General features: G+C 36.6%; 8 protein-coding genes across 8 annotated transcripts; 5 read left to right on the top strand and 3 right to left on the bottom strand.

The window, feature by feature from the left end:
- Positions 1–111: 111 nt before the first annotated feature.
- Positions 112–1707, top strand: IZH3 (Izh3p; the record flags this gene model as incomplete). The annotated part of the gene is made up of 1 exon (XM_002495362.1): positions 112–1707. The coding sequence occupies one exon, from the start codon at positions 112–114 to the stop codon at positions 1705–1707; it is 1596 nt and encodes a 531-aa protein (XP_002495407.1).
- A 260-nt stretch (positions 1708–1967) lies between these two features.
- On the top strand, positions 1968–2699 carry SDO1 (guanine nucleotide exchange factor SDO1; the record flags this gene model as incomplete). The annotated part of the gene is made up of 1 exon (XM_002495361.1): positions 1968–2699. One exon carries the CDS (start codon positions 1968–1970, stop codon positions 2697–2699), a length of 732 nt encoding a protein of 243 aa, XP_002495406.1.
- A 13-nt stretch (positions 2700–2712) lies between these two features.
- On the bottom strand, positions 2713–3186 carry IRC25 (Irc25p; the record flags this gene model as incomplete). Its single annotated transcript, XM_002495360.1, has 1 exon — positions 2713–3186. One exon carries the CDS (start codon positions 3184–3186, stop codon positions 2713–2715), a length of 474 nt encoding a protein of 157 aa, XP_002495405.1.
- Positions 3187–3400: 214 nt separating this feature from the next.
- ZYRO0B10472g (uncharacterized protein) lies at positions 3401–5008 on the top strand (the record flags this gene model as incomplete). The annotated part of the gene is made up of 1 exon (XM_002495359.1): positions 3401–5008. The coding sequence occupies one exon, from the start codon at positions 3401–3403 to the stop codon at positions 5006–5008; it is 1608 nt and encodes a 535-aa protein (XP_002495404.1).
- Positions 5009–5329: 321 nt separating this feature from the next.
- On the top strand, positions 5330–6778 carry SOF1 (rRNA-processing protein SOF1; the record flags this gene model as incomplete). The annotated part of the gene is made up of 1 exon (XM_002495358.1): positions 5330–6778. The coding sequence occupies one exon, from the start codon at positions 5330–5332 to the stop codon at positions 6776–6778; it is 1449 nt and encodes a 482-aa protein (XP_002495403.1).
- Positions 6779–7414: 636 nt separating this feature from the next.
- Positions 7415–8863, bottom strand: PSR1 (phosphatase; the record flags this gene model as incomplete). Its single annotated transcript, XM_002495357.1, has 1 exon — positions 7415–8863. The coding sequence occupies one exon, from the start codon at positions 8861–8863 to the stop codon at positions 7415–7417; it is 1449 nt and encodes a 482-aa protein (XP_002495402.1).
- A 748-nt stretch (positions 8864–9611) lies between these two features.
- On the top strand, positions 9612–10682 carry POM34 (Pom34p; the record flags this gene model as incomplete). The annotated part of the gene is made up of 1 exon (XM_002495356.1): positions 9612–10682. One exon carries the CDS (start codon positions 9612–9614, stop codon positions 10680–10682), a length of 1071 nt encoding a protein of 356 aa, XP_002495401.1.
- A 70-nt stretch (positions 10683–10752) lies between these two features.
- MEU1 (S-methyl-5-thioadenosine phosphorylase) lies at positions 10753–11754 on the bottom strand (the record flags this gene model as incomplete). The annotated part of the gene is made up of 1 exon (XM_002495355.1): positions 10753–11754. One exon carries the CDS (start codon positions 11752–11754, stop codon positions 10753–10755), a length of 1002 nt encoding a protein of 333 aa, XP_002495400.1.
- Between the last annotated feature and the right edge of the window lie 1520 nt (positions 11755–13274).

Below are 13274 nucleotides of genomic sequence, written 5' to 3'. Positions count from 1 at the left end.
TTGAGGATCAGTTCATTTGTGCAAAGAAATAAATAAGCTCACATTTGAATTCTTCTGCTCCTACTCCTGTTCCTTCCCTCTTTCCTGGTAAATCCAAACCTCTGTTGCAGTATGCAGTCAGAAGCACCCCTGTCTTCGCTGAGACCTATTAATTTTAACACAATTCACAAGCTAAGACGTAGAGTTAAAATTGGTTCAGTGTCGGTTTTCAACAACAAGTATTGTAATGCAATTTCAAATGCGATAGGTAGAGGCCATAATGGTAAAGATAAAAATAAAGATGACGAGAAGGAAGACGAGAAAAACGAAGCTGAAGCTGAAGGGGAAGACAAAGATGAAGAGGAAGATGATTTCTACGATCAGGATGAAAGAAAACCTTTCGCAAGATCCAGCACACCTGAATATCTACTTTCTCAAAAAGTTAAAAATACCTACAAAAATGGTAGGCTTAGGGATAGCAAGTCAATCACACCAAATGATTCAAATATATCACTGTTGTCTGAAGCTAATACCCTTGTAGGTAGTAGTACCGTTGTTAATGAAAATAACAGTGATGAAAATAATGGCGGTAGATTAAGCTGGAGTCTTAATTCATCATCATCATCACCAACGGTTCATTCCAGCTCCATTACTAGTGGTGGTGAACTTTGCAGTACCGACGTCAAGACATATATCAGAAACTTTAACCATTCAGCTGCTTACCAATTGGGTCATAAATGTCATTTACACTATTACCAATTGCCATTTCCCTACCGTGAAAACAAATATATCATTCACGGTTACAGATTTTATGCGTCTCATAAAAAATCATTTCTATCAATTATAAATTGGTACGGCTGGCACAATGAGACCTCCAATATCTGGACCCATCTTTTAGGTGGGCTTTATTTGATTTATTTGGCTTTTTACCATTTCCCACACTCAAACATTTGGTTGTCCGATAGAGTTCCAAAACCTGCCAAATGTATTGTTGCTGTTTTCTTGGCAGCCGCTATCAAATGTATGTTTGCATCAGTGTTTTGGCACACATTTAATGGTACCCACCTGTTAAGGCTACGTTCTAAATTTGCCTGTGTTGATTACACTGGTATCACAATTTTGATTACCGCATCAATTCTAACTGTGGAGTTTGTTACAATGTATGATTACAAAATTTCACTTTTGTTCTACATGATATGCTCGCTGGCTCTAGGTATCATTGGTGTGTCTATGAACTGGTCACCAAAATTCGATAGACCTGAAGCAAGACCGTTAAGAATTAAATTTTTTATCCTTTTGGCGACAGTTGGTTGTTCTTCTTTTATTCGACTAGTTTTTCTAACCAATTGGAGATATGCAGCCGATTTGCTAACACCTTTGACGAATAAATCTGTTGTTTGGTATCTAATTGGTGTTTTCTTTTACGGTTCTTTTATCCCCGAAAGATTCAGGACTGATATTTTAACAGATAAGTCAATTCCAACTGAAAAGCAACTATCGACAGATTTGGATATCGTTACAAAACACAGAGATATCCATTTTAGAGAAAAGCCAACCATACATCCAAGATCTCAATGTTGTCAACATCATGCAGGCTCATTTAAATCTCTATGGTGGGTTGATTATGTGGGTTGTTCTCACACTCTTTGGCATTTCTTCGTTTTACTAGGTGTTATAGGTCATTACAACGCTATTATGGATATGTTCACTAAGAGATGGATACTTTGATTAAAATAAAATAGAACTTCTTTTTTTTTTTTTTCTTTTCCCTTTATTTTTTTTTTTTTTTATATATATATTGCAGTGCAATATCTCCTTTTCAGCAGAGATTGGTATGGTTATTATGAATTTTTATGTCCTTTTGTAAATATATGTGTTAGAAGTTTATAGAATCTACCGATAAGGTCAAATTTTTATTCATATCGTCAAACCTATTCAACTACAAAACCAAACAAAAATCCTTAAAAGAATAATAAAAGAATAAAAATATGCCTATCAATCAACCCAGTGGTCAAATTAAACTGACCAATGTTTCACTAGTTAGACTTAAAAGAGAGCGTAAGAGATTTGAAATTGCATGTTATCAGAACAAGGTTCAAGACTATCGTAAGGGAATCGAAAAAGATTTAGAAGAAGTATTACAGGTCCATCAAGTATTCACCAACGTTTCTAAAGGTGATACTGCAAATAAGGAAGATTTACAAAAATGCTTTGGCACAACAGATCAAGATTCGATCATTAAAGAGATCTTAGCCAAGGGTGAAATTCAACTATCAGAGAAGGAAAGACAGTTGGAAATAAACAAGATTAATAATGAAATGTTGACCATTATAAGTGCCAAATGCATCAATCCCAAGTCTAAAAAGAGGTACCCACCATCGATGATCCATAAAGCTTTAGTGGAATTGAAATTTAGTCCAGTTCTTAATAAGCCTGCCAAATTACAAGCATTAGAAGCTATCAAAGTTCTAACCAGAACTCAATTAATACCGATCACGAGAGCCAGAATGAAGGTCAAAGTGACAATGAACGCTAATAAGCCAGAAACTATCGAACAGTTGAAAAATCACGTCAAGGGAACAGAAGAAACTTCATCAGATGCCCAAATCTGGTCAATGACGGGTTTAATCGATCCAGTTAGTTACAGAGAACTCGTATCTTTATGTGAACAAGGCGGGCAGATTCAAGTACTCGACATGGCAGTCATAGATAGTACATAAGCATTCATTAAATTCAACTATTATACATTTGTTTAATGCTTCCTAAAACAAATATCAACTTATCAAAATTTTTATCATTACCCTTCCACATTTTGCTGCTCATCGTAATGACCAAACCTCGACTTTGAATTTCATCGTTTTGGTACAATCCGTCCACATTGCTAGGTATAATTACCCTGCGGTACAATTCTCCAATCTGTGTACAAACTACCGGCAATTGTGCATCGTTGCTATCACCTAGTCGACATATGACTTGCCAATCTGACATGTGGTCCCCTGAAAAATCATCTTCATCGACAGAAAACCCTGCTAACGGTCTTTGTAATGGCTCTAAACCTCTTGGCACTACTTCGTAGGTGGCATCCATCTCTCCATTATACCTTACTTGAAGCAAGATCTTGTTGTTAAAATGAACACTATGCAGTTCTAATTCACCTCCTGGTAAAACATCCTTGGGGAATTCAACCGTAAATTCTTTGTGATACATATTCTGGAATCTTTTCCCACTTCTTCCCCCTATCTAATTTTGCCATTTGCATCGTCAATTGCAATCTTTTGAAGTTCTTCAACCTTTGAGCCTCGAAGGGAAAATGATTGAAAAAAGTACACAAACAAACCTAGACAAAAATAACACTACAAGGAATATTGAATAGAAACTTTCCCAAGCCAGTGTAGTAGTGGTGCAGTCCAGCGGTCTCCCAATGTTAAGAATACTTATAGATATCTACTACAAATTGATTTCAGGAATCATATTGAACTGTTTCCTAACAGCAGTCGCAATTCTAGCACTATGGCACAATTTTGTCACTGTGCATTTTCGTAGACGTCATGATTACAGAGATACCAGGAGTTCAAGAACTCATATCAAGAGACCGACTTCTACAACGAGTGGAGGTGGTTCACGGGCACACAGAAGTGGATCAATTTCATCATCATCACCTTTGAACGATGAAGGAAACCTAGAGGAGGATCCTGAAAACAACATCGAATTTGATCATACCATAACTAGTTTTGAGACAAGACCAGACGAGGCAAGAACGTTTAACGAATGTAACTATGAGGGTAAACCAACAAAAGAATTGGAAGATAATCCATTTCAAGATATCCTTGCTGCTGAAGATTTGAAATTAGTACCCAATTTAAAATACTACTACGCCCAATATGGAATTGCCATTGAAGAGTTTGAAGTGGAAACTGACGATGGATTTATTCTTGATTTATGGCATTTGAAACATGACGACGAGAAGAGTCTACATCCAGTACTGATGTTACATGGGCTTTTGCAAAGTAGTGGTTCGTTTGCCTCTAGTGGTAGGAAGTCGCTGGCGTACTTCATGCATCAATCAGGATTCGACATTTGGTTAGGTAATAACAGGTGTGGGTTAAAACCAAAATGGAATAAATCGAAGTTTAAAAATGATAAAAGGAGAAAATGGGATTGGGATATTCATGAAATGGTTAAGTTCGACATGAAGGCGTTAGTCAATACCGTTTTAGAAAAGACGCAGTATGAAAAATTAACATTGATTGCACATTCTCAAGGTACTACCCAGGGATTCTACGGGTTAACTAATGGTGAAGTTCTTTACGGTGATGATGAATTTAGATTGGCGGACAAATTAGAGAATTTCGTCGCATTATCACCTGCATGTTATCCGGGCCCATTAATATTTGAGAAAAGTTTCATCAAATTTATGTCGCTAGGTATTGATCATAAATGGTGTTTTGGTAATAAATCATTTTTACCCATGATGTTATTTGCCAAGAAGATCACTAAAGGTGTCGTGATAATTCCCTTCATGTCATACATCATGTTTAATTACCTCTTCGATTGGAATGACTCACTCTGGGATAGACCATTAAGAGATCGTCATTTTCTCTTTTCACCTGTTTACATTTCCAATAAATTGATGCAGTGGTGGTTATCACCTTCCAAACATAAGGTAAGCTTTAAAAATGGTGCTGATATCATGTTCCCACCAGACAAGACTTGGTTACCTGTAGAAAATGGAGCTCCTGTAGAGAAACCGGTAAAACCTCATTTAAATTCAACTAGGCAAAATGTGTCCGATTTCCCACACATTATGATGTTCATTCCAAGACAAGATAGGTTAATCAACGGTGAAAAATTGATTAACCATTTCATTCAACATGAATCTCATTCACTTTTCAAGATTTGGTACATCGACGAATACTCTCATTTAGACGTCCTTTGGGCTCATGATACAATTGAACGTATCGGAAGACCGCTGGTGGCCAATTTGAGACTCCCCAAGGTTTCAAACAAAGAGGCAACGATAGAACAATAGAAGAGGATAATAATAAAATTAAAATATCAAGACTTTAATATTAATATTAACATTATCATTTATTATCACTATTACCATTACTATTACTATTACCATTTTTTTATTTTTTTATTTTTTTTTATTTTTTTTTTTTCAATTTTTTCGTCAAAGGTCATCGCGATGAGCTTCATGAAAAAGATGAAAAAAAAAAAAAATGGAAAATTATTCAAACAATAAGCTCATCGCAAGCTTATTCCGTCTGCTATATTCACTAAAGATACTGTGTAATAGGCTTTTGGATCATTTTTAAGTCGTGTAATATCTTAGTCATAGGTTTAAAGCATGAAGATCAAAACTATACAAAGAAACCCAGATGATTACGTTCCAGTGAGGAACACTCAGGAATCACAATTACCTAGAAATTTAGATCCTGAATTACATCCATTTGAAAGAGCTAGAGAATATACCAAAGCCCTCAATGCTACCAAAATAGAAAGAATGTTTGCTCAACCTTTTGTGGGTCAATTGGGATATGGCCACAGAGATGGTGTGTATGCGGTTGCCAAACACTATCATGATTTAAACAAAATGGCTACTGGTTCAGGTGATGGTGTTGTTAAATTTTGGAATATGTCATCAAGTGAAGAACTTTGTTCATTTAAGGCCCACTACGGTATAGTTACAGGCCTTTGTGTTAGCCCAGTACTAGCGTCTAAGAATAAAAATTTACAATACATGTTATCATGTGGTGATGATAAGACCGTTAAGCTTTGGTCCGTGGATACCGATGATTATGCCGATGTCAAAGATGATCAAAATCTAAACACAAGGGGGTTATTAAAGACATTTTATGGTGACCACTCATTTCAGGGTATTGATCATCATAGGTCAAACTCTGCGTTTGTTACTGGTGGTGCACAAATTCAACTATGGGATACTTCAAGGTCTAAGTCTACTTCCAACTTGTCATGGGGGGCTGACAACATTACAAGCGTAAAATTTAATCAAAACGATTCAAACATTCTAGCAAGTACCGGTAGTGATAATTCAATTGTTCTTTATGATTTGAGAACGAATTCACCAACACAAAAGATTGTTCAACAAATGAGAACCAACTCCTTATGTTGGAATCCAATGGAACCATTTAATTTCGTTACAGGTAATGAAGATCATAATGCTTATTATTACGATATGAGAAAGATGAATAGAGCATTGAATGTTTTCAAAGATCATGTTAGTGCTGTTATGGATGTTGATTTTGCTCCTACAGGTGATGAAATTGTCACCGGATCTTATGATAAAACGATTAGAATCTTCAAGACAAACCATGGTCACTCCAGAGAGGTTTATCATACAAAGAGAATGCAGCACGTTTTCCAAGTAAAATATTCAATGGATAGTAAATATATCGTTAGTGGATCAGACGATGGAAATGTCAGACTCTGGAGAAGTAAAGCATGGGATAGATCTAACGCCAAGACAAGCCGTGAAAAGAATAAATTAGAATACGACGAAAAATTGAAAGAAAGATTTAAGAATATGCCAGAAATTAGAAGAATTAGTCGACACAGACATGTTCCAAAAGTGGTTAAGAAGGCTCAAGATATCAAGAGAATTGAATTAAACTCGATAAAGAGAAGAGATTTTAACGAAAGACGTACTAAGAAGGATAAACCATTTGTACCTGAAAGAGGTAAACAAATTATAGGAACAGTTCATCAATATGAAGATAAACCAAGGAGAAAGAATAGAGATGAAGATGAAGAAAATCCAAGTGGTAATGAGGAATAAGCAATCAATATAATAGGGACGTCGTTGCAACAAATTCCTCATATAATGTATATTACACGGTCATATTCAAATATTTATAAGGTTATATAATCATATTTTATGTATACTTGTTGGGCTTTCATTTGACATCGCCTTATTATTTTTTGTTTACTTCTGAATTACCATTTCAATGATAAGTGGACAAGACAGGGAGAACCAGCTTCCTTTATATCAGGGAATTCCATTTCATTAGGACGTGCCAGGAGGGTGGTGTGTTCAAATATGAATTTGAAATTGGACAAAAAAAAAGAGAAAAAGAAAAAAAAAAGTGCAAAAAGATCGGTATATCTGATTGTCTACTTTGTTTTTATTCTTCTTCAACCAGGTTGAAAGCGGTATTGTAAATTGTCCACGAAAGAAGTAGGATAAGGGCCAGTGAAAGGTTGTTAAAAAAGTAGTATTCGAGAAAATAATCGCCATGACAGTAATATAACTTAAACCAGCGTTAATGGAAAAGGGTGACAGGAGGCATGTATCGAATGAAATTGGATTTCTATCATTGGAATCTTGTAATAATAAAAAAAAATAAGAAATACTATTATAATTTTTATTTTGTTTTTTTTTGTTTTTTTTTTTTTGTTTTTTTGTAAGTGTTCTCTATATTGTGATGTCCAGCACTTTGCCAACGTCAGGAACGGATTGCTCTGATAAATCTTCCAATAGCGGGATAATATCTAACAATTCATTATCATGAGTATCAGAAAACCAGGAGGAAATTGGAATTGCATGTTGAGGGTGGAAAATGTAAGAAGCCGGAGAATTGTCCAAAATTATTATTTCCGATAAAGGTCTACCAATCTGCGACAGATTTTTGATATAATTTCCTTCATAATTATAACAAGCTTCTCGGAATAATCTATGATGAACGGATTTATGTTTATCCAAAATGTCTAGTAAGGGATCACCATAACGTGCCACACTTGCTGTAAAAATAACAACTTCAAAAAGGGAACCAACTTTCTTCAAAAATTCATCAACACCGGGCCTCTTCATGACATAAACGTTATGGATTTGATCATCAATATCAACAGGTAAGACAAAATCGGCACCTTTTAAATATTTGAAAGAGGAATGAACCAACGTCTCATCTAAATCTAACACCAAACATTTTTTACCAGAAAGATGTTTGGATTGTGGTGGTAAAAGTGTATTACAACCAGCAGCATGATATTGACCTAGTTGTAATTCTGTTAAATCAACAAATTCTTCTTCTTCACCATAAGGTGGTACCGCATCAACATCCATATCAGGATCCACTTCATCTTCATGACTTTTACTTTGATTTAAAGCGACATCAGTATCATCAGCACTGCTACTAACATTCTCACCCTCCTGAACCGTCGTTGTTGTTTCTTGTGAATCTGGTGATTGTGATACTTGGTTAGAACCCGTAACCGTTGTCGCCGTTGTAGATTGTGGTAATTGAGAATGATGATCATAGCTCGATCCACCCGTACTAGTATCTGTGTCACCTGCATAAACATAAACTCCCTGCTTTTCTACTTCACCGGAGCCGCTATGATTTTGCAGTTCTTTCTCTTTTTCATTTTCCTCTTTCCCTGCTTGGATATCCTTTTCCTTTTCCTTTATGTCATCTTTAGACTTTCTACTCGATCGTTCATCTCTATCCGATTTTTCGCTTGTTTTTGGTGTTGAATTTAAAGATGAAAAACTAATACCATCATTATTGTTCGTACCGTTATCACGGTTTTTTTCAAGAGCCTCCATTCTTTGTAAATCTTGATTATCTGCTGAGTTCTTCACAGAAGGTTGCCTAGTAAATTTGTTACTATCGGCACTATTATTGGGCTGTTGCTTTGACCTTGGAAGGTGTGACGGTGCTGTAGTATTCGAGTTCGATTTAAGATTTAGATTCGAATTCGTACTAGTACTCATACCCCTTGTAGAATATAAATTAGCTTTATTACTAGCTTGTTGCTGTCCTTTTAGCTGTTGTGATCTCGGGTTCAGTTGTCTGTTGTCCCACTTAGAAGTCGCCTGCGATGAGTCCGATGAGCAACAAAATATCGATGAAATAAATCCCATTGAATTTATTAAAAGAGCTTAATTAACGCTCTCTCTCTAGAATAAATGGAAAATTGGAAAATAAAAGAACCAAAAACCAAAACCAATCTAAGCGTAAGCGTGAGCTTAAGTTTTACTTCCTTTCTATCAAAATACCCTCTTGAATTTTGTCTTTCTTTTTAACAAAAAAAAAAAAAAAAAAAAAGGAATGGTGAAGTTCAATTGTTAATTTCGGCTTAGTCGGAGTAGCAAATGGGATTTACTAATAATAATGTTAAAAATTAGTATCAATACCAATGTTACTATTCCAAAACCTCTGGATATCCTCAATTATCTTATCTGAACCTGATGGATGGACACAAGTTTAACTACCACTTTTTCAACTTTTCAAATTTTTTTAAAGACTCTTGTTGTCGTCGTTATTGTTCAATAATTCGAAAGGGGTGACGTTGTACAGCTTTGTAACAGCAACACAACACTTCCCGATAGTTCCTAATGGAAACAGCCACCAGAGACTCCTTTTTTTCTCCAGGTTACGAGATTGAATCCTTACTATTCTCCTTTACTTGTCAAGTGATTCATTCTATTTCTATTTTGAAGATTCGCCACTTAAATTTTTTGTCGCCAAGCTTTTTCTTCGTCAAAGAGGACCTCTTGAAACAGTCTTGACCGAATAATTTTAATTCGATACTACAGAAAACTATAATATTGAATCGGGAAGCGGTTGATAAGAAAGACATTGGTGTTTGTTGTGTTGGGTTTTATCGATATGGTTGAACTTGCTACACCTTCTAGGCCAATTTCTAGAGAGCAGTTCACTTCTTTGAGGCAGAGAGTAGCCAAGGATTCACCAAAACTTTACAAGAACAAAATCCTTTCGGGCCCCAATGGGCAATTGGATGTACATACAAACCAGCACAAATTGTCTCATACTGGAGGAAAGGGTACGCCGGTAGCGACAACATCGACTGTAACTAGATCCTCACCACCAATCTCACAGGTTCCTGCATCAACATCGAATGAAATCGGGTCTTTTGAAAATCCTGTTCTGCATACACTAGCCCAGAGAACTGTTAATAAAGAATGGGAGACACAGAGGTTGGTAGTTAACATAATAGCATGGGCTATCTGGGATCTTTTAAGCAAATTTTGTAGTACGCTGGCTAAACACTCTAAAATAGGTAAGGAATGGGTATCGTGGATCAATAGAGAGCTAGTACAACGCAACATCAATAGCAATAATAGCATAGTTGGTTTTTTCAACCGATTTTACAACAGATATCCATCATTATGGAATAAATTGAACTGGTCAAACTTAAATTTTATGTTCCATTTGATTGTGATAATCAATATATTATTTTCACTCAGGAGATTATTATCTAAAGTGAAAACGGACGATTTACCGTTAAACGAGAATCAGAGACAGTTGTTAGGCGTTGTTGATCAATCTGATGATTCAATTGTTCACCATGAATTGGTTAAAGAATCTGAATTGGTATCATCTAAGGAATCTAATACAGCACCTCCAGAACCACCTAATACACCTTTCCTTTTCAAATCTTTAGAGACACCAATGAAATCGAGACAGAAACAAGAGGCTGACTCTATCATCTCTAAGAATGTTACTCAGAGCGCCTTTGTCAACAGAGTCAATGCATTTGGACTATCACAATCAGCTTTGAGTAATAGAATGCATCCGAATACGAAAAACATTTCAAATTCCAGCACTGGATTGTTCCCCTCGGGTCTGGCGGCTACACCGGCGGGTAAAACTGGTTATATCCCCAGTAGTAAATATACCTATATGATGAACTCTCCGACACCAAGGAAAAAAACATAGACGTACTCATATATATACATACACACATACAAATGCATGTTACTTACTACTACTAATACTGTTTTACACTTTACCAGTAATCTGGGAATAAAAATCTTAGCTTCTGTAAAGTTTCCTTTGACATTGCTTCAGGTTTAGTAGAAATCGAAAATTTCACAGAACCCTTCAAACCATCACCAGATTTCATAAATTCAGGTAATTCACGAGCCATGGATTGGACCACATTAGATGCTAGGGAATTAGCATTTCTACCGTTATTAGCCAAATGACTCATGACACTTTCCACGGTAACAGGTTCTTCGTGTTCTTTCCATGCATCATAATCGGTAGACATGCAGACCATTTGATAAGGTAATTCACATTCGCGAGCTAATTTAGCCTCGGGGATTACACTCATATTGATAACATGAGCTCCCAAATTTCTATACATTCTAGATTCGGCTCTAGTGGAAAATTGAGGTCCCTCCATACAAACCACAGTTAATTCTCTATCATGATGTAAAAGACATGGTAATGGTGAATCAGGATTTTCCAGAACGTGATGAAATCCATGGATATAATCGGCAAATGAGCGGGAGAATGGATCTCCGAACATAACGTGGCCTACAAGACCTTCATCGTTAAAATAAGAATGATCCCTTAACCCCTTGGTACGATCGATAATCTGTTGTGGTAAAACAAAATCACGAGGTTTGATATAGGATTGTAGAGATCCGACAGCACTGAACGATAGGACAGCTTTACAACGCAAATGTTTTAGTGCGGCGATATTGGCTCTGAAGGGGACTTTACTGGGTGGGTATTGATGGTGTAACCCGTGACGTGCAAGGAAGGCAACGTGGAAGGGATTACGGCCACCAGTAACTTTGGAAATGGTTATCGGAGAGGAAGTTTTACCCCACGGCGTCTGCACCTCCGGTAAGATTGCCACTTGTTCTAGGCAGTCTAACTTGTAAAGACCGGTACCACCAATGATACCTAAGTCTATTTCACCATCGAAGTGTGTTGGTAGAGTTGAATTGGTCATCTTTGATCGTAAGAGTTGCCTGAGCCTGATACAGCTATTTCTCATCGAGAGCTCTAGATAGATGCATTATTAAAAAAAGATTCAGCCATGAGGAAAAGATTGTCAAGAGCGCTTCTCCGGGTAACAGCGACCGAATCTACCACCTCAGTAATTTCTTTAGTTCAAGCGTAAACTGCTGCAGAAAATGAAACCTGTTACAGTTCTTTTCCTTACTATTGTACCATTCGTAGTATAGGGTGTACGGCAAGCAAATTCGCATCTATGCAACAAAATAACGCTGAAGCCCACACATTTACTGACACCTTATCGCCGATGAACGTTTTCTTTTCCAGTGCATATTTTCGAACTATACTTTGTACGCTGAGAACATTGGCAATTTAACCCGTAGATAGCTGCTTATTACGTTCACTCAACTTGCTTCTTTTATAAACGAAAACCAAAGCCGCCATTACCCGCCACACTCGTAAACTGTCTTCTCCCTATAAGTTAATTAACAACAATCTCTGTTCAGCTAGATGCTATTTTTAAATGCCCCAGATCCCCCCAACGCATTGGTTTCCCCTCGTTACAAATTCCTGTTCCCTCAATTTTCGTAGCATCCTTTGCACTCCCAGGTACACTGTCCATAAGTCGCCGCGGCTCTTCTCCTTGTCTCCGTCTACCTCGGCGGTTAATATAACCTTAATACAATGATTACCCGAACAGCGGCACATGAATTTTCTATGTGAGTCGTCCAATATATCATCACGTGGCCCACAAGTAACACTACATCTCAGAATATTAACTCCTTTTCAAATTATACACATATACATATATGGGATTGGCATGGGGGAGAGCTCGAAAATATATACAGGCACTCAAAAACGAAATTCCTCAAATCTGGAAACCATATCCTTGCATACACTTCTTATATTTATTGACAAATTCTTGGCACTTACCTGAATCTTGTCCGTTGAATAAGATGCACTGGTCTCTTTGATCCTTTTCGTTTAAACAAACGCAACAGGGCTTTTGCTTATCACTCATTTTTCTCTATCTTTCCTCTAGTTAACTGAAAGTTGTATGTGTATGAGTGTTTCTGTGTGTCTATCGAGTACAATGCTTTATAATGCAGGTAAATCGTTTTCCATCAGCTCAATATACTGTCACAATAAACGAACCTTCTTCGATTCCTTTTCACTCAATGCAGAACAAAGGAACAAGATAAGAAGATTACATACAGTTTCAAATAGTAATCATCCAGGACTCAGTTTGAAAGACTACCTCGAAATATGTGGTCGGTATTAACAAGTAATTACGTCTGTTTTCTGCTTTTCTCCCGTTCTTTTAACCAATTCTTTCACTTAGATTACATTATATAAGATCTTACAATGTCGCGCCCGGACATTGGTATCGTACATGCAGAGGGAGTCGTTATTATTGGTGGCAGTACTATTAATAATGATACTAATGACAGTAATAGTACTAGTAGTATTAATGATCCTTGTAATATTACTGTTAGAGTAGTTAACCTCACATACGCACGCCGCGTGATGTCAACCGATCTGACTTTATTTTTTTCTTTC

Source organism: Zygosaccharomyces rouxii (assembly GCF_000026365.1).
Source record: "Zygosaccharomyces rouxii strain CBS732 chromosome B complete sequence".
Classification (NCBI taxonomy): domain Eukaryota; kingdom Fungi; phylum Ascomycota; class Saccharomycetes; order Saccharomycetales; family Saccharomycetaceae; genus Zygosaccharomyces; species Zygosaccharomyces rouxii.
This window is presented reverse-complemented; position numbering and strand designations above follow the sequence as displayed.